Below are 25,922 nucleotides of genomic sequence, written 5' to 3' on the forward strand. Positions count from 1 at the left end.
GTGAGATGAAAAATCCTTTTCAGTATCAGAGATGTTGTGGTAGCTTTCCGCAAAACTCATAGATTGTCTCAACTCATAACTTTCTGTGATAAAACAATTATTCAAATAGCACGTTAACAATATCGTTAACAACGTCCTCGGAGTTCTAGCAACTATCATGTAAATATCGTTAACAATGTGATTTAGTTCGACAAATATGACATTAACAACGTCCTCGGAGTTGTATCAACTACCATGTAAATATCGTTAACAACGTGATTTAGTTCGACAAATCAGGTTGTTAAGGATATTTACATGGCTGTTGCTACAAGTCAGGACGTTAACAATTGTTTCCCCTTTTCGCGTTACATAGTTAAACCATCATACTTTGCGTTCATTGAGCACTGAATTTGCAAGCATGTTTACAGACAATGGGTAAGGGACTATTAGCCAAACAAATCGCGGGAAATTTGAGAAAACATAATCGGCTGTATTTAGCACGAAAATCTCCGTCATAGAAATGTTGTTAGCTCTGCACTATGGAACGCGAAAAGGGCAAACAAAATTGTTGCTAAAGCTAAGTTTGTTGTTGTCTAAACTAACGTTGTTAGTGCTGTTTTAACATGTTGCTGTTCAAATTTACGTTGATGTCCGAACGCACGTTGGGCCTAAACTCACGTTGATGTTTAAAGTCACGTTGATGTCTAAACCCAGTTGCTGTCTAAACTTTTGTTGTTTACATCGACGCTGTTCAACAATTGATCTCACGCAATTCAACAAACATCACCAGCGCACGAGAATGCGTTATACATACTTCTATTATAGATATTTACTTCTATTTACTTCTATGATAGGCAGATACTTTCCAAATCAGCAATATTCAAAATATGTGTTTAACTATCATGTAACTGTAACTGCAGTGTAATAGGAACTTGAACCAGGTCATAGGTCAACGCAAGTTGGACATGAATCCCGTTCTGTGCCCCAAACGTTTTTTTTTTGCCTGAATGAACGATCTATGAACAACCACCACCATATACGATCGTAGGTGTCCCTCTTCATCACCATTGTTTATTGCCCCTCCCCCCCCCCCATCACCATCTAGACTTCCCCCGCCCAATCACCATCGTTAGTTTTTCCCCTCCCTGACACAATGGTTAGTTGTCTCTCCACATCACCATCGTAATTTCCCCCTACCCATCATAATCGTTCCCACTCCCACCCTCCCATCATCATTATTGTTAGATGCCACTCTCCCCTCTTCCCCGTGATGGACTAGATACGACGCTATTATAACTTAGCAGGATAGATACAAAACATTTGATTGTGCACACATATGTTTCCTTCCTTCAGTGTGTAGTACAATGTACATATATCTCTGGATGTATTTGGTTACTTAAACTTCATATATGCCCCATGTTCATCGATACGGTTGCTTGGTTGATATGGTTCCATAAAACTTAGATATATTACCACATAAAAAGGCACTTGAGGACAGAAAACTTAATGTAGCCAAGATTAAAGTCAATATAAAACCATATATAAAATCCGCTGCAAACTGGTTTTGCCAACTAGACATCAGCTTTATTTACATAACTTTACGCTTTGTCGGGTAAGATCAGGAACACTGTACAGCATGATTTAGTAGTTATCAAATCTTTATCGTAGTAGCAATCCGCAAGTCATATTTAAGTATAAGTTGAGCAGCGGAAGGCAAATTAAATACGTGCTCTGTACTAATACTTCGAGATTAGCATTCCACGTATGTATTCTTTTGAATAAGGCAAGTTACTTTCTTTCTAAAGTTAAATTTTGATACAAAGTCCATGCAGATGACAGATCATAGTTGCACAGTTATCAGTATTAGGTTTACGGAACCGCAGTTTTCGTAGTTACAGGAGAAACGTCCACTCGGAGAGATTTATAGCGGTATCACTTATCAAAGTTTTGGCCTAACTGAAGGCTATATCCATGCCATATACATCTGTATGTCTGTATGTGTGTCTGCTATCTGCTAAATAAGGATTTATACTGCTGAATATTGGGCAAGTTTTGTTAATTTTAAAGAATGATTTATTGGGCAGTTATTCAAATTTTATCCATAGATCGTACATAATGTACACGCGATTCTATACGTCATTACCAATTCAGTTACACTATTTATTCTCGATCTTCATTTACAGGAGATTTACCGTTACCTGCCTTGCATGCTGTGATTATCTTTTATAAATCTCAAAATGTCTTTCGACGACGTTTTGAAAGATATAGGAAGCTTTGGTAGATTTCAATGGAAAATCATTACCTTGGTAACCATCCCACCGCTGGCACAGTGCGCTATCCTGCTTTCTCAAGTCTTTATAGCTGGAGATGGCAATCATTGGTGTAAAGTAAGTCAATGGCAACAAGAAGATTGTTGGCAATGGAATATGACGATGGAACAGTGCAGCGACTTTAAGAAGACACTTTCTATCCCAATGAATGATGATGGGACGTGGAGTCAATGTTCAAAGTTCAACGTGAGTGGAATGGATCTTGCAACCGCCTTCGAGCACAGCAATTGGACGGGCGGTGAAGTTATCAGCTGTGACGAAGGGTGGGAGTTCGACAGAAGTGTGTTTCACAGCACGATTGGTGAAGAAGTAAGATCAGGCATAACAGCCTTTCAACTTTCCAACAAATGTGTGCAAAGTTTAATATACGTACCGTACCGCCCCATGACCCCCCCCCCCCCCTCCTTCGTCCATTTCCATGGAAACCTGATACCAGAATAAACTTGGTTGATACATAACCTCACACGTGGTATGCAGATCCATTTTGCACTTGGCTTTGAACACTTGAAGCCGTTTAAAACATCAATTGAAAATGCGAGTGTATTTGACCTGGAAAGAAATCTTGTTATGTTTCACTAGTAACTCTATAGTTTGCAATGAAAGGTACCTGCGGTCAGATATATTTATGGCCACCAGTGAATTGGTAAACCAAATCTATGCCAAAGAAACGCCGCGGCCATGTTTTTACATCCACCAACAAATACCAGAGCCGTTATAAGTAGCCAATGCGACTGATTCAAACAATTAGTCAAGTTTCATGCATGCTTCTCATTATGGACCAAATCTCCTGATATGAACCATAGAAAAAGTTTCTTCGACAATGGTTCATTTTACGTGACGTGTCTTTGTTTTTGTGGGAGGTGATGGGGAGTGGGGAGACCAGGAATCGACATTTCCCTGTTACCTTTCATGTTAAAGAATGTGATCCCTCTGTTTGACTGATTTCGCTTCCATTTATTACTTATTGATATTTATCCATTATTTAACATAGTGGGAACTGGTTTGCGAGAAGGCAGCAATACCCAATCTCATTCAGTCTGTATATTTCTTTGGATATCTGGTGGGAAGTATTGCTTTCGGCCGACTAGCTGATAGGTGAGTCTAACATTTAAATCAGATATTATGTATATGTTTTGTCGAAGTGTTGGGGTGATATATTATTAATAAGAAAAACCTCTGAACTATTCCTTTAAATATTAAAGCTGAAATGCTTGTAAGTTGAGTAAAAAAAAAAAACAAGATGGATATGATAAAGTAAATATGCTAGAAAACACTAAAGTGATAGGTGCAATTTTATGAAATCTATAAATATTGTATTTATTTAAAATTCCCATATGGATGCAAAGAGTTAACACAACGTGAAAATATGGGATGGTATCATAATTTAAGGTAAATGATATAGTAATCACGAGTTTCTATAGTAACCTTTCTTAAATCAAGAGTTTCTATAGTAACATTGCTTAAATTACGAGTTTCAATAGTAATCACGAGTTTCTATTGTAACATTGCTCAAATCACGAGTTTCTATAGTAACCTTGCTTAAATCAAGAGTTTCTATAGTAACATTGCTTAAATCACGAGTTTCTATAGTAATCAGCGACTGCTCCCCCCTTTCAGTGTCAAAAAAATGTTCAAAACTGTTGTATTTTTAGCATGGAAATTTTGTCAGTGCTCTTTTGATCTATAATACTCGTCAGCTCTGTTAAGTCGATTTTAATCGTAGTAACATTCAGGCCTACTGATTCAACTACTTACTTAATTTGGCAGATGCAATTAGCTAAATTTAGCCTATAGCCTATAGCCTATGACAAGCCTACAGTTGGACACTGTGTAATACAATACATATTGCCTACCTAACCGCACTCGATGGATTGTCACAGACCGTATACACAACGACGTCGACAACTTTCGTTCTCATCCTTTCTATGATTCGTCCTAAGTAGTTGCACGAACAGCATGTTATGAAGCTAAGCTAGCAATCGTACGTGATACGCACTTCCTATAAATAATTATTACACTGCTAGTACACTGCGATAACGATATTTGTTTTTAGGCCACTGCACATCTGGCTGTCTCAAAAATTATGAAAGTTTATATTGTCCGTCAGTTAAGTTCGTCAAATGTATTAAAGTCCAGACATTGGACAATAAACAAGAATCATCCTACTGGGAAAATTGTAAAAGAGCACTATGTTTGCTTTCTGATATAATATGTAAAAGAATTCAAACGGGAAACAAAATCTGCTGATAATATGATATCATATGATAATGATGAAACTGGCAAAACATTGCACCAGATCGCATCTAAGGACATTCAATTGTTCAAAAATATATCAGACCCCTTAGACCCCTCCCCCATATCAAATTCCTGACTACGTCGCTGCACTGTAGCCTGTAACTGTTAGTGTTAATATCTTCTCAATCAAGGTGACCACTGCCGTATTGCCCTAAAATATACCTGAATCAATAATGGTAAGTTGGGCACTGATGTTGAAACCTATATAAGTACATTACTACCACCTTCAGCATTGAAATATTACCTGTATCCATTATACACTTTTGGAATGCTATCCAGTGACCATTCAGTGTGTTTGATTCTTTATACCGCAATCGAATTGTTATTTAAAACAGAGTGGTAAAGCCTTTGCGTTGTGTTTTTATGTTTAATATCAGGATTGGACGCCACTATACGTTTATGTTAGGCTGTACGGCATCCGGGGTGTTTGGCATGCTTACGTCACTCTCACCAAATGTCATCGTCTTCACCGTATTGAGATTCATCACAGCAGCTGCCTCGTATGGGACAACTCTCATGTGCTTTGTAATTGGTAATAAAAAATAATATTGACTTTTTACCGAAAACATATACGTAATGTTGATCATTAACCTCATCTCCTCCATGACTTTACTCTTGGCATCCTAATATTGTTAAAGTGTATGTCAAAGGTTCACAATTTAGTTTTGAACTTGAACGGACTGACGGTGTAGCAGGAGTTCGCGACACACTTATTCGTACAATTTAGGCCAAATTGACCTTTGACATCAACTGGCCTTTGTCCTCGACCCTAAACACCAAAATCTGCAATCTGCAAAATCTCAAAATTTTCAAATTCGTCTCATCATTCTTTACATATCGTGTGTACTTATTGACTGTTTTCCTACATGTTGACAAGCATAAAAAGTGGTTAAAAACCAATTGTAAATATATTTGACCTCTGACCTGAAGCCAATTACGTCATCAATCATGCAGGCACAACCGTTACATGATGAGGCACCTATCCACCAAGTTTGAACTTTGATCTGACTTACAGTTTAAGATAATTTAAGGCCTTCTTTTGGCACAGTTTAGGACAAATTGACCTTTGACCTACCTGACCTCGACCCTTTACAACTTCATAAGTACTATTTAAAAACTTGTCCCATTATGTGGTTTAATGACCAATTCCCATGTTAACAAGCAGAAAATGGCTAAAGCCAGTTTTTATGTTTATTCACCTCTAGCCTTTGACCTATGACGTCATCAATTATGCAGGTAGTAGGAGTTCGCGACACACTTTTTTTCGCCTAATTTAGGCCAATATAAAACCTATATTGACTTTTGACCTCGACCCTCAACACCTAAATTTGGTCTATTTTAAAATTCGTCTCATCATTCTCTACATATCGTGTGGTTTAATGCCTTTGTCTTACATGCTGACAGCAGAAAATGGCTATAAATGGCCAATTTTTAGGTTTCGTGACTCTGATATATGACGTCATAAATCATACAGGCACCTATGCCCACCAAGTTTGAACTTGATCGGACTTACGGTCTAGGAGGAGTTCGCGACACACTATTTTACCCACACAAGCACGCGCACACACCTTCCTTAAAGGGATATTAGGTAATAATTATTGTGAACCTTACAAAATGCCTTCTCTCTTGTTTTCATATGACAGCGTCGGAAATTGTGATCCCATCGCAGAGGGTATATACAGGAGTGGTCATGTGGATGCTTTTTTCAGTTGGCTACTTCTTTTTGTCCGGAACGGCTTTCATTACCTATAACTGGCGGATTCTTGTTGCCATCATCGCAATACCATATTTGGCTATGATAGCGGCTTTCCCGTAAGTATGATTACGCAGGATAAGTAACAGCTGTTTACAAACGTGACCTCACCTTCAAAACTAAAGTTAAATTAAGAACATTATGAATATTACTACACTGGTCATTTCCATTTCCGAATATTGTGTTGTGCACATTTATGGTTGATTAATGCCACAGGAATACAGTATTCCAATATCCAACTGGTTATTGCATAAACTTAAATGGAGTTCATATTTGTGCTCAATGGAATAAATATCATAAGGAATATAAAGAAGATAATTCAACTTCATTACCAGATTCCTGACTGAGTCACCGAGGTGGTTGCTATCACGTGATAAGGGAGAGTCTGCAGAGAAAATCATCAGAAAGATCGCCAGAGAAAACAAGAAGGAACTCAAAGAAGATGTCCTGGGAAAATTAAAACGCGGTGTGAGTAAAATGAGTGTATTGCATTCAGTTTCAAGTTTCAACAACTATATTTCGGTAACGTATTTTCAGTATATATAAATTTACAGTAGTGAAAGACAGGGGGATAACCCACAAGAAGCTGAGTAAAGCTTATAAGCGTGGATCCCCCCTAGAACGGAAAGTGTATAGGCTATAACTTTAATTAGTAGATTGTATATAAGAATAATAATCGAAAACCTAAGAACACTTAACAAAAAAAAAACAGAAGTAGCAAAAGCCAATTAAACAGGAAATAACTTGTCCCAAGTAGAAAACGCAAGAAAAAAAATTAGTTTTCTTTTGAAGGTGTAAGAGGAAGCATAGCGGTAATGAGTAATATTAATAGGAAGGGAATTCCAAACCCGAGGAGCAACATAACGAACTATGTGGAGGGATGGCTGAAGTCTAGACAGTGGTGTACTTATAATGTAAGCGCATCGGGCAACGTAATGAACATTGTGAAGGGATGACTGAAGTCTAAACAGTGGTGTACTTATAATGTTAGGGCATGGGGCAACATAATACACATTGTGAAGGGATGGCTGAAGTCTAAACAGTGGTGTACTTATAATGTTAGCGGATTGTGCGACAAAACGAACATTGTGAAGGAATGGCTGAAGCATAAACAGTGGTGTACTTATAATGTTAGCGGATCGGGTTCGCGATTTTGTTTCAAAAAGAGGAGGAGTGTGTTGGCGATAATGTGTGTTAAAACTATAACGGATAACTCCTTTTTGTAGGATCATATCATGGCTGTAAATTGGACGGATAAGTGGAGGCCCAAACAATAGTTCCATAAGATAACAGGAAGAATAAGGGTGATGTAAAGAGTGATTAGAACTTTCCTAGGAAGGTTTGAACGGAGACGACCGATGATTTCAATGCTCTTATAGATACTTTCTTAGTGCCTAACTTATGTCATCTCTCCAAGAAACATGTCTATTGATCAAACTCCCCAAGAACTTGGCAACATTAGAAAAGTGGTATTTCGGTATTACAGAGATTAATTGGATAAAATATTTGGATCAATTGGCTTTTTAATTTAACTGAACAAGACGGAAGTAGTCTTTTTAACATTAAGGGAAAACTTATTTACACAAAACCGCCTGTGATCCTTTACGAATTTCCGTCTGAAATAATTTCAAATTGACAATTAATTGAAGTTATGACTCGAATAAAAAATGTTTGTCATCGACGTAAATAATAACATGCAATAATTTATCACTAGCCCTGTGTATATCATTATAATATATTATGGAAAAGAAGCGGGCCCAAACTGGACCCTTGAGAAACACCACATCTTAATTTACGATAACTAGAATTACATTTCTGGTTGTAAACAAATTGTTGTCTATCAGAGAGATAGTTTTTAAACCATTCTAAGACGTTGCCTCTTACTCCATAATGTTCAAGTTTGCTGAATAAAATATTATGATGAAGAGTATCAAACGCCTCAGACAATCCAGAAATGTGCCCGAGACAAAATGTCTCTTTTCAAATGCATTCGTAATCATATATCAGTCAGATGGCTTAGAAGGACATGCGAAGTTGAACGACCAGGAAGAAACCCGAACTGATAATTATAGAAAACGTTATGCTTCTTTAGAAAACTATATAATCTTTGAAATATTATTTATTCCAATATTTAAGAGTAGCATGGAAGAACTGAAACTGGTCTGTTATTTGTGAAACATGACATAACGACTTACAGATACAATTGGCAACATACTTAACAACAACAGGTTGAGACGTAGAATCCGCTCCTCATCTGATACCACCAAGACTCATGATTCCACGCTCAAAGCGTAAAACTGGTGATAAATCTTTTCAAGTTATTGGTCCCCGACTGTGGAACCAGCTGCCTTTGGGTATACGTGTGGCGGTGTCCGTCTCGGTCTTCAAAGGTATCATGAAAACATATATTTTCTGCGCAGTAATGTTTGTTTTTATTTGCTTGTGTTTAGGCTTGCTGTTTGTTTTTATTGTGTAGTTTATATTTGTTTCTGTAAAGCGCTGTGATCTTATAGAGCGCTCTATCAAATACCTAGTAATAACAAATAATAATCAAACAGGTGAGATTTCATCATAACCAGCGGAAGAGTATTTCAATGACATCATTTGGTTGAGAATGTCATCACTCGTTTCAGGATCTCCTAAAAAGCAATTGAGGTTAACTGAGTTAACTTTTGGAATATTCTTGTTAGTCTCTGGGTCAATATCAGTAAAGAAAGTATTAAAGACAATGCTGGATTTAATATTACGTTACCATCATGTCGAATTTTCTCGATATGGTCAAGGCAAGACTGACCGTTCAGGATAATCTTTATAGAGCGCCATGTTTTCTTCACATGCTTATCACGATTTGCAAATAAGTCCGATAATACAATCTTTTGGTACCGTACATCTTGTAACTGATGTTAACCAATTACGAAAACGTTTATAGACACTAAGAATTTTGGGAGTACGACATTTCAGGTTCTTTGTATACAACTTTTGTTTGTCATGACCTGAATTCGGAAAATAGCTACGGTGTTGGCTTGGGGCACTACTTGACCGTATAGTGGTAAGTGGAGTTTTAATGGAAATCCCTAAAAGTACCAGTGAAGGCATCATAGACATTGTTAGGATCGTTCTCACTTTAAACAAAGGCCCATTGTTCACTTAACATAATCGATTCAAATTTTTGGGAATAGAAATTTTCCTCTGGGCGGCCAAATTTTTCTCTGTAGATTTACATTGACTAGCCTAGAGATGAACATCAGAGAGTATGAAAACAGGTAGACGTTTAAACTCCATTGTACTAGCATTGCAGGCCGATGTTGGTCTCAACCCTCTCAATCTTCTCACACAAATTTAAATGCATTTTCAAATAATATTATCCGTATCTATAAAACCAAAGTAAAGCACATCCTAAGCTACGGGAGCATCTTCCTGCTTGCCATCTCTAATTCCAACAAACAAGTTCTAAACAGAATCCATACCACAGCTTATCGCCTTGCACTAAATATCTCTACTAATATCGGTCCTTCACACGTTCTTCATGCAGGAAATACAAGCCCTATTTTCGTTTCGTTTATTTGGTTTATCACCTCATGTAAAAACACAACAGATCCAACATAACATAAATTGTAATTACAGAAATTATATTTACATGAGGTGAAATGAAGTGCACAGAAACCCTTCAGGTGCTTGAAGATATGCATCCTATATACAATAAACAAACACATCGAAAAAATTAACAACTACGAAGACTAGTAGAAAAGAGACAGATTGTTTTAAACCACAAAGTAGAAAATGTTCCTGCTTATTTACCAGTTGTAGTTGCAGAGCCTCATGGATCTCAGTACAGCCGCGTATCCAGGATTTCTAACACATCATCGTATCTCCTGTGGATCATTGCTTTTGTATGTATAGGTGATTCTATACGTCGCGGCCCACAATACCCGTCAGCCCCACTTTTCAAGGTTTTAAGCCCATTATTTGTTCAGAATTTGAAAATTCACATTTCTCGTGAATAAATTCACTTCAAAACATACCCATAATGTTGCACAAAATTTCATCTATGGACAATCAATATAGAAAAAAACCTCCTTCAACCCCTAACAGACCGGTCAAAATTGCACGAGTAGAGGCAAGTATGATGAAGAATGTTGGTCGGGGAATTTTCGAAAATTCAGACACAGTTAATTTATTGGTATATAATAATATTAAAGCCTCTTATAACGGCTACTATAAAACTTCGTTGAAGGACATGGAAAAATACCTGATATTTCCGAAACCGAACAATACACACATCTACAGTTTGGAGGCTGTTCATCCTGGAACGACAGTTTCATGCTCACTGATATGATATGATATCTGCTGTTTGCTTTACAAATTCAAATAATTAAAATGAAACTGAAATAAATAAATGTTATCTGTTAATTGTGCAATGCCCCACCTTCTTTTCCTTTCGAAAGACGCATAGTTTCAATTTCATTACACACTGAAGACTTCGATTCTCTATCTGCCTTCAGTTTAGGGAAGATCTTGGGACTTCATCCCTAGATATCGCTAGATATAGCTAGATATCCATATATCCAGTACAGTTTGTGGAAAGTACCTTTGCATTTAACATTGGATTTGTGTGGTACCAACTATGATTGATCATGGCCCATTTGGGGGCCCTTTTTTAGTGTGTCTGTTAGCCAGTTTGTAGCAGAAAATTTGTCTGGCATGATGATTTCCATAGTCTGTAAGATCAACCCGAACATTCCAAACCGATTTTGAGTGGTACCTTGCATATTTAATCTGGGTCAATGCTACGCTAACGGGCACTTGGGCCATATTTGGGGGCGTCTGGCGGGCCCTTAGCAGCAGAAATTTGTCTGGCATGGGCCATTCAGTACTTTGTGGCATTCATGCATTAGGTTGACATTGGTTTCAAGTGGTACCTCGTCCGTTTGATCAAATGCATTTTTAGGGGCCCTTTTGGGGCGTCTGGCGGGCCCTTTGTAGCAGAAAATTTGTCTGGCATGATGATTTTCATAGTCTGTAAGATCAACCCGAACATTCCAAACCGGTTTTGAGTTTATACCTTGCATATTTAATCTGGGTCAATGCTACGCTAACGGGCATTTGGGCCATATTTGGGGGCGTCTGGCGGGCCCTTAGCAGCAGAAAATTTGTCTGGCATAGGTCATTCAGTACTTTGTGGCATTCATGCATTAACTTGACATTGGTTTCAAGTGGTACCTCGTTCGTTTGATCAGATGCATTTTTTAGGGGCGTTTCTTGTCTGGCGGGCCCTTTGCAGCAGAAAATTTGTCCTGGCATGGGCCATTCAGTACTATGTGGCATTCATGCATTACGTTGACATTGGTTTCAAGTGGTACCTCGTTCGTTTGATCAGATGCATTTTTGGGCCCCCTTTAACCGGCCCCAGGGGCCACATGCAGCAGAGCGACCACGGCAGACATCCACTTTTGGATATACTGGGTTTTTCCACAAATGTTCCAATACTCAGATATTGGTATCTCGTTCGTTTGATCAAAGTGCACTGGGCTGCCGGGCTACTAATATAAAAGGCTAAAAATGTTAAGATGATAGGATATCATGTAAAATACATCTACGCATGCAACAGTTCATACAAACAACGAGATAACAACCCAACTACAACAAACATTCTAAGTGTTCGGATGGAATGTATAAAGCAGCACTGTAAATAAATGAGTTTCTGTTAACTTACGTTCGGTATTTTGTGGGGATTTCTGCTCGATTTGTGCAGGAGACTTTTTAGTACAGTATACAAAGGGTGACTCTGATCTCTGTTAATCTTATCAGCCATTCTTGTAAAATCAGTTCTTGCAGCAGCATTTACTCTTTTTTTTAAAGTATATTGTAATCTAAATTAGTTATAGCTGATGTGCATTTAAGAAACTTCATTCTTCTTTCTTTGATTTCTTGCGATATAAAATGGTACCAGAAAATTCACTGCATAGGTCACATGTGCCAGGGTAGAATAATAGTAGTGAAACATTTTCCTTAGCAGTATGGTTACGCGAAAACGGGGAAGACTTGTTATCGATGAAGTGTGTGAAGGTTTATACTGCATCAATACCGTAAAACCGTTTGAATTCGACCGATTGATATTTTCTCTTCTCAGGTATATACCAACTGTCACTGAAAGGCGGCAAACGAAGCCTTTTGCGAAACAAAAACGACATCGTTCGATGATAGCTTTCAGGCGTTCAATGTTATTTTAAATTTGTTAATTTATGTCTTTAAGTCTTTCAACAGTAATTGAAATTGAAAGTAGTTATTTTGAGATATCGCCTTAAAGGGTGTGAAGACTCGCGCAAAAGAAACGTCAACTGCCGGTAATCTGACCTAGTTTCGAATGAGATGTAACAGAAGTGTAAGACACCACCATTTGTGTAACTTGTTGATATTGCCCTGGATTTTCATGGAAATTTTATACATCACGGTAATTTTTTCGCTTTCAAAAAGACATCAAGGAAATTTTTAAAACATTGCAGAACTCGTAATATCGTATGTCTAATTCTCTGTATGTGTTTTCGAGCGCAGCTGCTTGAAATCGGTTTTCTGGTTTAAATATCAATCTTCGCACAATGTTTGAGTTCCGGATCCAGCTTGATAATAATTTCAATAAGAGAGCATATGCGGCAACTTGGCGTCTGTTGACTCGAGCTGCCCTGGTAGTTTGTTTCGGAATTTAAACATTTCCTTGTTGCTCTTATAGTCAGCAGAATTAGAAAGAAATCTCGCCCACCAGAGATTGTGAATACACATGGTATGAAGGAACACATTCTGGAATCACAGTAATAAGCAGAAGAGGAAAGAATGATCTGTTACCGTTACTAGGTTGCCGGATAGTTGTGGACAAAAATGTATTGCGTAGTTCGAAGCCTGTCTTGTGATATATTCTCCAAAGTCTGGCCTAGAGGCTTGACCTAAGTTATAAGAAAACTGTTCACCTAATGCAAGCATCTTTTTTGTGTGTGTTTATATCCTTTGATAGGATGGGAATTCTCTGCCGGCTAAGAGTGGTAAACTGCTGGACTTGATACGTGTACCAACTATGAGGTGGTATATGATTAGCATGTGTTACAGTTGGTGAGTCACATGTTATAATTTGTCCTATAACAATTAAAAACACTGTTGAGTCAGACCAGCTCCCGTATGCTTTGCGCCATCATAGTCATTAAATGAATAGTCCAAGTCAAAAATTTCGCTCTCATATATTAAAGAGGAACATAATCGAAACATTCTGCTGAAATTTGCACTCAATTCCTATGTACAGTGTTTGAGATATTGACAGTTGAAGTTGCCGCCTTTCGTACCAAAAGTGAACTTGGAGCAAACAGGTGTGACGTCATAGTTGCAAACTGATAAATAATGTTTTGTTTTCCTTTCAAATCATTTGCTCCACAATTGGATGCATCCATAATGTGAATGTACTATAGGGATTGGTATTTTATAAACTTCACATCCTCTTTATAACTTTTATAAACTTCACATCCTCTTTATAAACTAGTAACCCAATCCAATCCAAGGTCAAATCAATAGATTGAAAAATAAAGAAAAACAAAACATTATTTGTCAGTGTGTAACTATGACGTCACTCCTGTTTGCTCCAAGTTCACTCTTGGAACGAAAGGTGGCAAATTCAACTGTCAATGTCTCATAACCTGTACATAGGAATTGAATGCGAATTTCAGCAGAATGCTTAGACTATGTTCCTCTTTAACATATCAATGCAATTTGAATTATGATTACGTGCACCATCGTGTATAGGCCTAGAGCTACATATACTAATATGAATTTATTTCTTGTCCCTGAAATTACAAACAACTTGAAACGTTGGTAGTGTTACAAGTCGATATTCTCAACTTTAACATCAGGTGAATATATTCTTCTTCTTTAAGGTTTGTGCAGGGATTTGTTTACTTTGGTCTGACTTTGGGTACATCCAATCTAGGAATAAACGTCTACTTCGCATTCTGCCTCTCGGGAGTGATGGATATTGCAGCTCATTTCTTGAGCATCTTTACAATGAAGACATTTGGAAGAAGATGGTCAGCTTCATTCTTGATGCTTCTTGCTGGAATATCTTGTTTTGGGTCGGTCATTGCTCGTAGGTATTCTCACTAGCTCAGTTGTGGTGTAGTCTTTGTTAATGCTAAAGAGGTTGGTGTCCGTCCACGCGCTTAATATTCATATCAATATGAACTCCCCCCTCCTTCTCCCCTTGCCCCCCCCCCCATCACTCCTCTTCTCATAGCTCTCTTCCACCTTTTTTCTCCACACCTTTCTGTCTTTGTCCTTCTCCAGTTTATTCCCTACCCCCTTCCCTTAATCCTCTCTTTGTCCCTCCACTGTTTATCTCCAACCTCTCATCTTCCCCTGTTGGTTTCTTTCTTTCTTCTCTCCATCCCTTGTCTGCTAATACCCGTACATCTATCTCTTTGTGTTCACCATGCTCATTAACCTGTCTGTATTCTGTGCGTGTTTTTGTCCCTTCTGTTACTGTTACTTGTCATCTATAGCCTTTGAAGAAGATCCTGCTAGAATCGAAACGTCAGGCCAACTTACTTTTACACATTCTTCTACACAGGATCTCTAGTGGATGAGCAGTTTGCTAACAGTTTTATTTTATTTTAATATGAACTCTACTACGTTTCTGAAGTCTCTATATCTGTAATTGAAAATTTAAGAATGACTTGTACAATATGATATGACTTTTAATGGATTCTTTTGCACAGCTCTGGGACCTTGGCGAGTGGCCGTGGCAACAATCGGTAAATTAGCCATCGCTATATCTTTTGACATCGTTTACGTATATGCGGGAGAAATATTACCAACACCCCTCAGGTAGTCTACCTATTGATACTAATTAACATCTTGAGAACTATTTATGTATTGTTACTGAATAATATCTTGATACTGACTTTTAAAGTGACAGACTACTCATTAGTATATTGATACTGATTTGTATATTGATACTGATTATTATCTTGATAATGATTTATATTGACTGGCTACTAATTAGTATCTTGATACTGACATATATAGTGACAGGCTACTAATTAGCATATTGATACTGATTTGTATAGTTACATCGATAATGGTCTTGACAGTGATTTATATCTTGATACTTATTAATATCTTGTTATCCATTTATATAGTGATATTGATTAATATCTTGATACTGCTTTGTATATTGATACTGATTATTATCTTGATAATGATTTAAAGTGATTGGCTACTAATTAGTATCTTGATACTGACATATATAGTGACAGGCTACTAATTAGTATCTTGATACTGAAATATATAGTGCCAGGCTACTAATTAGTATCTTGATACTGAAATATATAGTGACAGGCTACTAATTAGTATATTGATACTGATTTGTATAGTTACATCGATAATGGTCTTGATAGTAATTGATATCTTGATACTAATTAATATCTTGTTATCCATTTATATAGTGATATTGATTAATATCTTGATAGTGATTTATATCTTGATACTAATTAATATCTTGATATCCACTTACATAGTGATACAGATTGATATCTTGATACTGAATTGTATAGTTAATTATACTGATTACTATCTTGATACTGAATTGTATAGTTAAACTGATTATTATCTTGATACTGATTTATAAAGTAATACTGATTTATATAGTGACACTGATTTATATAGTGATACTGACTATCTTGAGACTGATTTATACAGTTATACTGAGTATAGTATCTTGATTTAGATTTCTATAGTGGTACCGACTTTCATAATGACACTGATTAGTATATTGGTACTGGTCAGTATATTCATACTGTTTCTAAAGTGATACTGATACATAGTGATACAGATTGATATCTTGATACTGAATTGTATAGTTAATTATACTGATTAGTATCTTGCTACTGATTTGTATAGTGATACTGATATATATATATATATATATATAGTGATACTGATTTATAAAGTGATACTGATTTACATTGTGATACTGATATATACATATATATATATATATATATATAAATATATAGTGATACTGAATTACAAAGTGATACTGGTTTACATAGTGATACTGATATATATATATATATATATAGTGATACTGATTTATATAGTGATACTGGTTCATATAGTGATACTGGTATATATAGTGATACTGATATATATATATATATATATATATATATATATATATATATATAGTGATACTGAAATATATAGTGATACTGATTTTTAAAGTGATTCTGGTTTGCATAGTGATACTGATATATATATATATATATATATATATATATATATATATATATATATATATATATATATATATATATAGTGATACTGAAATATATAGTGATACTGATTTTTAAAGTGATTCTGGTTTACATAGTGATACTGATATATATATATATATATATATATAGTGATACTGATTTATATAGTGATACTGGTTCATATAGTGATACTGGTATATATATATATAGTGATACTGATTTATAAAGTAAGACTGTTTTACATAGTATTTTCTTGGTAACATCTTTGCTATTTTCCTCATTTCTTATTTGTTTCCTACATTTACCAGAGCTGTAGGTGTGGGAGTATGTAGTGTTGCAGCTCGCATAGGTGGTATTGTAGCACCTCTTCTCCTCTACCTAGGAACGATATTTGAATCTCTTCCGGTTATATTGTTTGCTACCTCATCTATCATCGGCGGTTTCCTAATCTTAATCCTACCAGAGACAACCAACCAACCTCTTCCAGATACAATTGAGGATACGGTAAACCGTAAACGCGCCAAGAAACTCAAAACGTAAGAAAATATTTAAAAGGTGCGGGTGTGGTGGGGTGGGGTGGGTGGGGTGGGGTGGCAGGGTGGGGGTGGGTTAAGGATCAGAGGATGTTAAGGTATTTCTTATAAAACAAGAAGAAAGAAATAAGTTACATTCCAAATACTTGTGGGTAGTTTTTGGTTTCGATGATAATCGTAACCTTTATAGTCATGCAGGCGGATATGGGCGTGCGTGGGTGTGGGTGTGTGCGTGTGTGTGTGTGTGTGACGCCTTGCTTGTAAACACGATATCTCAAATAGAGAAGCTTGCAACATTCTCATATTTGGTGTGTAGTAGTAACACATTACGTAGAAGTATCTTATTGCCTTTAGAGGAGGTCGGTGATTTCAGGTCACCAGAGGTCAACTTGTGAAAACCTTGTAAACACGATATCTCAAGAAGGGTAGCTTGGGCCAATCTCATTTTATGTAGTTGCTACACATCGAGTTCAAGGTCCCTTTGTTTTTGTTGAAGGTCAAATGTCAAATTGGAGTCACCCAGGTCAAATTGTGGAAACCTTGTTTTATAATCTACCGTATCTCCCACCAACCTACCTTTCTTAATAACATGTGCGTTTCGCATCTTTAGAATAGGAGAGGCTGTTGGCAATTGGAAATTAGCTTAAGGGCATTCGTAGATATGAATCAAGACGTCTCGACCAAAAAATCTCCATTGACTTACGTGGCTGTTTAAATGCCTGTGCAAAAGGTGTGTAATGAAACGTTGTACTGTTAGTACATACATAATGTATTGAAATGGACGATATCATTGTGAATAATTGGTATCATATCATTGCTTCCGTTGTTGAAGTTTCCCCGTCGTATTTCGCAATTGTCGTGATTCAGTGCCAAATTAAAACTTCAGATTTGGATGTAGTAACATTGATGTAATAACATGTAATAACATGACCAGGCGCCGTTAAAGAAAACTAAATGTCGCCTAGTTAGATGTTTCAGAGGCAAACCAGGCTCAAAATCTTGGGGACCAGGTGGTAAAATTCGCCCAGCGCCTGCTTAATGTACAGCCTATATGTGTACTGGCACATTGAGTAGAAGAAGCCTGTTGTCTTTCGTAGAGATCAATCTGTATGCTGAATTCAAGAACTGTTTCCATCTCAGTCATCAGCTGCCAATGTGAATATTGTTTGTCATATCTCAGTGCTGTTTGAAGCATTACTTAGATTGAAGTATGTTATTCATCCTGGCTATACCCTACAACATATGTGTCGCATTCATATAAGATTACTTATTGAACCACACTGCAGTTTTGCTGTCTGGTTCTAACAAACATGGCTTAGATCTTTCAGAGTTATTAATAACTGTAACATACGGTGTACATTTGTGCTTGAACATCGCTACGGGAGTGCCATGTTGACTCCTCTTTCGGTGAATGGTGAATTGGGGGGGGGGGGGGGGGTTGGCTGTTAAGTTATTTGCCAAACATAAAGGCGTTTAAATAAGACTCTAAAAATCCAAAGAAGCTATTAGCCATTCCAAAGTCACTGATTAGAACTGTTTCGACCGGATTTTTACATCCCTTGACTAGTCTAACGCGCGTTATGCGTCACAATAATATATATTTAGTGACATTTACATTTATGTAGGTGATAGATATGAAACAGTATTATTTATAATGGCTAGGAAGGATTTTTCTTTTTTTCAATTTTTCAATTCATAAGACTTTATTTCAATCTCTCGCATTAAAGTATGCAATTATGACAATAGACGTGGGTAAATGTACAAGAGAACAAGAGATTGAGGAGTGCCAACAAGAAGCTCTGCAGAGCTTATTTACGTTGACACCCCTTTACAAATAAAACATAGAAAGAAAGCTTAAGTATACAGAGAAAACAGAACAAAGATGGCAAAGAAAGGAAAATACAAAATCAATGATAGTTTGATATAAGATACTCTTTAAGACGTTTTTTGAAGGTGTTCAGAGTTTTACAACCAGTAATAGTAGTAGGGAGGGAATTCCAAAGTTTTACGCCGACATAACGAATACCAAGTTGTGCAGACCTAAGTCTAAAGTAAGGAACAGTCAATTGATTTGGCGCACGGTTGGGATAAGGATCGTTACGTAACTGAAAATAGTTGCGAAAAGTCGACGGAGCATTATCATGTAACCAATTGAAAATAAAAATACCAACATAGTAACGATTTATATCATAGATACTAAGAGCGTTAAGAGTAGTAAACAGGGGTGCTGTATGCTGGAGGTAATCCGCATTACAAATATAACGAATGGCTCTCTTTTGAAGTAAGTAAAGGGGTTGAATTCTAGAGGCATGGGTACTGCCCCAAATAACATTACAATATGTAAGATAGGGAAGTATGAGTGTATTATACAAAGTGACCAATGTGCTTCTGGGAATGACTTGGCGAAGTCTATTAAGAACTCCAGCGCCTTTAGACACTTTCATACAAATATTCTGAATATGATTATTCCAAGAAAGATGATTATCTATATAAACCCCAAGAAATTTAGTAGTCTTATACAGCATAACATCAACACCGCAAAGTCTGATACTATTAATGTTAGGATTTAAGTGCTTTGAAGGTGTACTAAACACAATAGATGAATATGAATATATGTAAACTCATTCTGTATAGTATCCAATAGAAAATTAATGTCATTACTGGAAAAGAACAGGTTGGTATCATCAGCATAAGAGATTATATGAAATTTGTTGCTGGCTCTATAGAGGTCATTAACATAAATTATAAACAACAATGGACCAAGTATGGACCCTTGAGGAACACCACACTTAATTGGCTTAGAAACAGAATTTATATTACTAATAACAACAAACTGGTGACGATCAGCAAGATAGCTTTTGAACCAATGAAGTACAGTTCCCCGGATTCCATAATGACTAAGTTTTTCAAGTAAAATGTTATGGTCAAGGGTATCAAACGCCTTCGACAGATCCAGAAATATACCAGAAGCATACTGATTATTTTCGAAAGCTTCCATAACTTTACAAGTAAAATGTAAAATAGCATGTGTAGTTGAGCGGCCAGGAAGGAAACCAAATTGATAGTTATACAGTAAATTATGCTTAGCAATAAAGTTATATAACCGTGAGAACATTATTTTTTCGATTACCTTGGAGAAACATGGGAGAACTGAAATGGGTCTATAATTTATTCACGGATTCCTTTTCACCGGCCTTAAAGACAAGAACAACTCGAGCTATTTTTAAAGATGTGGGGACAACACCAAGCTCAAAAGAGAGATTACAAAGATATGTGAGTGGAATACATAATGAATGGGCAACATGTTTTACAATAATAGCAGAAACACCATCAAAACCAGCAGCGGGTGGCTTGAGTGATAGAAGTACTTTAAGGACCTCATCTCTTGTTGCAGGAATAATGAATAAAGAGTCCATGACTGGTGCTTGCAGGTACATTTTGTAGTGAGAATTAACATTATAAATCTTATGTTGAGTGGCTGGACCAATAGTAGTAAAATAATCATTAAAAATGTTTCCAATATCCAATGGATTAGAAAAACTGACCCCCTGATAATTAATCTGTTCAGGAGTGCGATTAGCTTGTCGACCATGTAAAAGGGTATTTATTGACCGCCACATACTTTTCGCATCCTGGTTGTTATTATTAAACATATTGGTGTAGTAAGACTTTGGCCAGCCTGATAACAGACGTAAGACGATTACGAAAACGTTTGTAGTCGTTCAAGTTGTTTGCAGTACGGCTACGGAGATATTTTTTATATAGACGATTCTTTGTACGGCAAGAATTAAGGATGGCAGGAGTCATCCAGTCATTCTTGTCACTAATACCCTTCTTTGTACTAGGAACATACGGAAGACAGTTGTTTAAATGCTTACTAAATATTTTATTAAACTGATCAAATGCAACGTTTACATCATTGCCATAAAAGACATCTTGCCAAGTTTCGTTTTCAATAGCAGACCGAAATAACCGTATAGTTGCTGGATTAACGTGCCTCCTTAAAGTAATTGACGGAATACTAGTTTTAACATTGTCAATGTCAACAATAGTAAAAACAGGGAAATGATCCGAAATGTCGTCACAAATTATGCCCGAGGTAGATGACAGTGATGGACTATTCGTAAAAATTACATCAAGAAGTGTAGCAGAGTGTGACGTTATCCTAGAAGGCAAATTGTGGAGTGGACGAAAAGAGTGAGTGTACATGGTTGATAAACTGATTACCGATGTTTTCCGATGTAATTAAGAGATTACAGTTAAAATCGCCCATTAAGAAACAACTCCTGTCTTCTCGATTCAATGAAATAAATAAAGTAGAGAACATGTCAAGCACAGTTTCGCTAACACCGGAGGGGCAATAAATAACTCCTATGATGATTGGCGAATGAGAAGCCTGTAGTTCTATAAAAGTCGACTCAAATACGCCTTCTACAAATATACTCAAATCTGAACGAGATTTGTATTTAAGAGATGAATTGATATATAGTGCGACCCCTCCACCACGCCCTTGCCTAGAGGCATGTTCCATATTATACCCAGGGATGTTGTAGAGAGTAGGTAAAGTATTAGGATTACCAAGCCAGGTCTCGGTTATACCGATAACAGAAAAATTATGCCTAACGGATCTTAGTGATAATAATAAATTATTAAAGTTACTATTCAGAGACCTAGCATTCACATGATACAAGGTAAGTTTCTCATCCCATAAATCGTTGGTAATATCTTGAAAGAAATTATAATCATAATACTTGCAGTTAGTAGCTTGAAAACTTTGAACAGAATTGATATCAGGATCAATAGAACTGAGAGGGGAATTAATGTCGTCGCATGCTTGAAAGTGATTTCGAGTATTTTTACAAATGATACAGGCTATGTCCCCATGCAAACTAACAATAGGATTACTAATACAGTCATTATGCCATTTTATAACCCCGGAGCAATTACAGCAATGACCTATGGAACAACGATCACTAGACGTTAAGCTATGCGCACAAATACAACAGAAGTGACTAAATAAAGTACAATGCTCCATGCAGTATCAAATGCAAACTATCAAGAAGTAAGAAAAGAAAAAAAAGAAAGAAAGAAAGAAGAACAGAACAAGATAAGAAGAGTGAAAAAAAAAGTATTATAACGTATAATACCTTGAATGTGGATAAGACGGGTGTTTGGACAAACGAAAACACACGACAAAAGGGAAATCCTATAAAGTAATCTGTAAAATACCAGTAAAACTACTTGCTACATTTAAGTAACAAACGGCAATGGTATGTACTGTTCCCAAAAATCAAGGTAGCGGCTTCAAATTCAAGATGGCGGCTTCAACTTCACCATTGTGTCCGTACATTACCGAAGTCTTGCCAGGTCCTCTGTATTAGCAATATGATGTTTATGATCGTTTCCATCAATGACGAATATCTTCCCATCTAGGGTCCAAGACCGGTTAACTCTTTCATGTTTGCGGGCACGGGCGAATAGCTCCTGGTTCCTGCGGGTCAAATCCTCATTAATGTATATTCTGGTGCCTTTTAGTGAGGTCCTGGCACGATATATCCTGTCTCTTGTGTTGTATGAGGTCAGTTTGACGATGATAGCCCTGGGTCGGGTGGCGTTTGCTATGTTGTTAGCTCTAGGTCGGGGTGAAATGCGGTGTGAACGGTCGATTTCTCCAGGGGTAAGGGTAACGTTCAGTTTTTCGGTCGCCAGATTAATGACTAACTCGTCAGTCGATTCTCCAGGAGATTCAGGAATCCCCTGTATGCGGAGACAGTTACGCCTTGAATACTACTCCTGGTGGTCAGCAGAGTCCTGGGTTGCAGTTAAGTCTCGTCTGAGCTGGCATATTTCCTCCCTGGCATCATCAAGTTGTTTTTGCTTTTTGGACAGTTCAAGTTGGAAGGTGTCATGAATTTCTTTACATACCTTCTCTTTCACTGCTTCCGCTATCGCTGGCACTAGTTTGCATATTAGATTGGTGCAAAAGTCATCTGAGTTAATGGCAGCATTCAACTCTTGGCGAATAGAGTCTATAATGTCCACATGAATTAGATCAGTGTTAGGTTGAGGTGTAGGCTCATCGTTAGGCTGGGATTCGCGAACCTGCCTTATAGTTGAGGTCGATTTTGCTGCGTTTGTAGCTTTTTTAGGTGGCATCTTGGACGTTGTTTAGTACTAGCAATGAACTCTCACAGAATAATGATAAAGTAATATACTGAATGAATATTTAACTGAGAAATTTGAAGGATTTCCGAGAGGCGAAAAAATGATGTGATCTTTACATGTTGTCTAGTACATGTAAAAGAGGACGGAACTATAGAAGACCGTGTTAATAACTTTGGAAGTCTGGACAAAGTGAATATGTCACATGTTACAACCATTTACGCATGGCGTACTGTTTCAAAATGTGGGGCATTGTGGTAAATTTCAAATGTAATTGTCTCTCAACCTGTAAATCAGATGAGTGTATGCTTTGGTGAAGTATTATTTTGTAATTTCTGAGTTCTCTATATGATCCATATCAAAAATCATTTTACAATTCTTTAAAGACAAAACCCAGAATAGTGTCTCAGTTTCCTTTATAGAAGTTGCTAAAAGTTATTACCGATCAAACGTCATATCATCATATTTACATTGTTTGGTTAACAGATGATGTTGAAGGTTCTTGGTGCCGCTAGTAATCTTTCTATGTCAAACATTACGAGACAATGTACTCAAATTGGAACAAAATGTTATCTTTCCAGGTCGGAGAAACAAGAATACACCGAGATTAAAAGGACTGAAGACACTACAGTGTGAACGTATGGACTTTCTCCGTTACTCACACTATTATGGTTTAGGTATTGCCTGGTATTCCTTGACGTGGATGAAATGATACCTACTAAGTGATAAATTTCATATAATACAACTTTGGGAGAAATTCCTTGTCCATCAAATACAGTATGTTGACCTATCTTCAAGTTTTGCAACATATTCTGTACTCGGGTTTATTCACTATGATTTGACAATCAGCAGAACTTACTTTTGTTTATATTGTTTGAGTCTATTTGAGGTAAAGGTGGTTATTTCATACATGAAGAATGCTGAAATCAGCGATGAAGTGTGCTGTATATAATTATATAATCTGAGTCCCAAATAGAACCACAATGATGTGTCGTAATATTAATTATTCGATTGTTGTGGGCACGAATTGCCTCCTTTTCCTGCTTAATTTGCTCAATTGTTACTCGTGATAGTTTTCACATTTTCTATGAAAACAACGTAAGATTATTTTCTATCAGAGCACCCACCGCTCTTTTTTTTATTATTGGCCTCTGCAATCTGAAATACTTCCCAGCATTGCAACGCCAAAATATTCTCCGTCTTCGGTGAAAAAGACGGTTTTGGGCAAGTCAAACTAGATGAGGAAAGCAGTTACCAGACGGAAGGTGCAGACGGTAGCGTATGCCATTCGGTATTGCTTCGGCTTCAGAGGAATACCAGTAGAAAGAAGAAAAATGAGAAAAAGAGGGAGTAGAAGAAAAAACGCCAAGACACCGGGAAGAGAAAGAGGAACAGAGACATAATTACAGCGCTATATATGATCCCTATTTTCACGATAGCATAACGCTTGAAAACAGAATGGCCAGTGGGTCAACAATAATAAACCTGAATAGTAACCTAGTGTTATGATTGCAGTACATTCGATGCTTTTATCTGTTGCGCGAGTATAGCTATTAATATCTACTGAATCGGTGTAACAGTGTCGGTACATTTAATTAAAGCTGTGTGTAAATGAGGAAACAGGTGGTGTAGGTCACTGACGGACATACATGACAATAGGTGTAACTCGTATACAAATCATGAATAAATCACTCAAATTTTAATTGTGACCGCGAAGACTACAATACCCAGACCAAGGTAAATTAATTTAAGCATGCATTCTTAGTGTAAGCCTAACCATACATAAGGATTAAAGGGGAGGAATCCCAGACCATCATAATGAACTTATATCACCGAGGTCCTTGTGATGAACTTAACCCTTAAATATCTAAGTCCATTGTCTTGCACGATACGGGAGTAAATTGGTTTTTTCAAAGTCGTGGCATGGAGCTATTTTCTTGGCCAATGTGTAATGTCATAGTGCCACTTGGGATGGTTGGGGGGGGGGGGAGATATAATTGAATTATTTTAGTTCCCTCTCTCATTTTCAATGTGAATGTTAACAGTTCAATAAACAAATACCAGTTTTATGACAAATTAAAACATGCATACAGGAGCTCATTCCCACTTTAGACTTTCTTCCAGTCTCCAATTTCATATCTAAGTTTCATATCATTCATATATAGTGTCTAGTTTGGCTTCTGTTGTGTCTTTCTTAAACCAAAATGCCAAGGAAAATGTTTTCATCATATTATTCTACCCTGGCACATGTGATCTATGTATTGCCTGTCTGGTACCATTTTATATTGCAAAACAAAAGCAAAGAAAGAAGAATGAAGCTTCTTAAAAACAGATCAGTTATATTTAATTAAGATTACAATATACTTTTAGAGAAAGTAAATGCTGCTGCAAGAACTGAGTTTACAAGAATGGCTAATAAGATTTACAGTGATTTACAGTGATCAGAATTTATTACCCACAACACTGTGTCCATAGCAGCAATATACATCTCAGGTCCAGCTCAGTGGCGGAGCGTCCATACAGTCAAGGGGCGAATGCCCCCCCCCCCCCCCGACGGACTCAAATGGACTGCTAGCGCCCC

At 37.0% G+C, this 25,922-nt stretch overlaps 1 protein-coding gene and 1 long non-coding RNA gene across 3 annotated transcripts in view; one reads left to right on the top strand and one right to left on the bottom strand.

Moving 5' to 3' along the window:
- LOC139962482 (uncharacterized) overlaps positions 1 to 25,922 on the bottom strand; it is a 63,803-nt gene that overhangs the window by 4,181 nt on the left and 33,700 nt on the right. The window lies entirely within an intron of this gene.
- On the top strand, positions 1,555 to 24,688 carry LOC139962481 (organic cation transporter protein-like). 2 transcript variants are annotated; one of them, XM_071962476.1, is made up of 11 exons: positions 1,555 to 1,762; positions 2,163 to 2,618; positions 3,301 to 3,404; positions 4,982 to 5,136; positions 6,248 to 6,416; positions 6,693 to 6,825; positions 13,364 to 13,458; positions 14,271 to 14,479; positions 15,108 to 15,216; positions 16,955 to 17,182; positions 23,923 to 24,688. In XM_071962476.1, the coding sequence occupies exons 2-11, from the start codon at positions 2,217 to 2,219 to the stop codon at positions 23,975 to 23,977; spliced, it is 1,659 nt and encodes a 552-aa protein (XP_071818577.1). In that variant the 5' UTR covers positions 1,555 to 1,762; positions 2,163 to 2,216; the 3' UTR covers positions 23,978 to 24,688. The 2 variants fall into 2 exon arrangements, with proteins under 2 accessions (XP_071818577.1, XP_071818578.1); XM_071962477.1 differs by having other exon boundaries at positions 1,555 to 1,741.

This window comes from Apostichopus japonicus, chromosome 21 (assembly GCF_037975245.1).
Source record: "Apostichopus japonicus isolate 1M-3 chromosome 21, ASM3797524v1, whole genome shotgun sequence".
NCBI lineage: Eukaryota > Metazoa > Echinodermata > Holothuroidea > Aspidochirotida > Stichopodidae > Apostichopus > Apostichopus japonicus.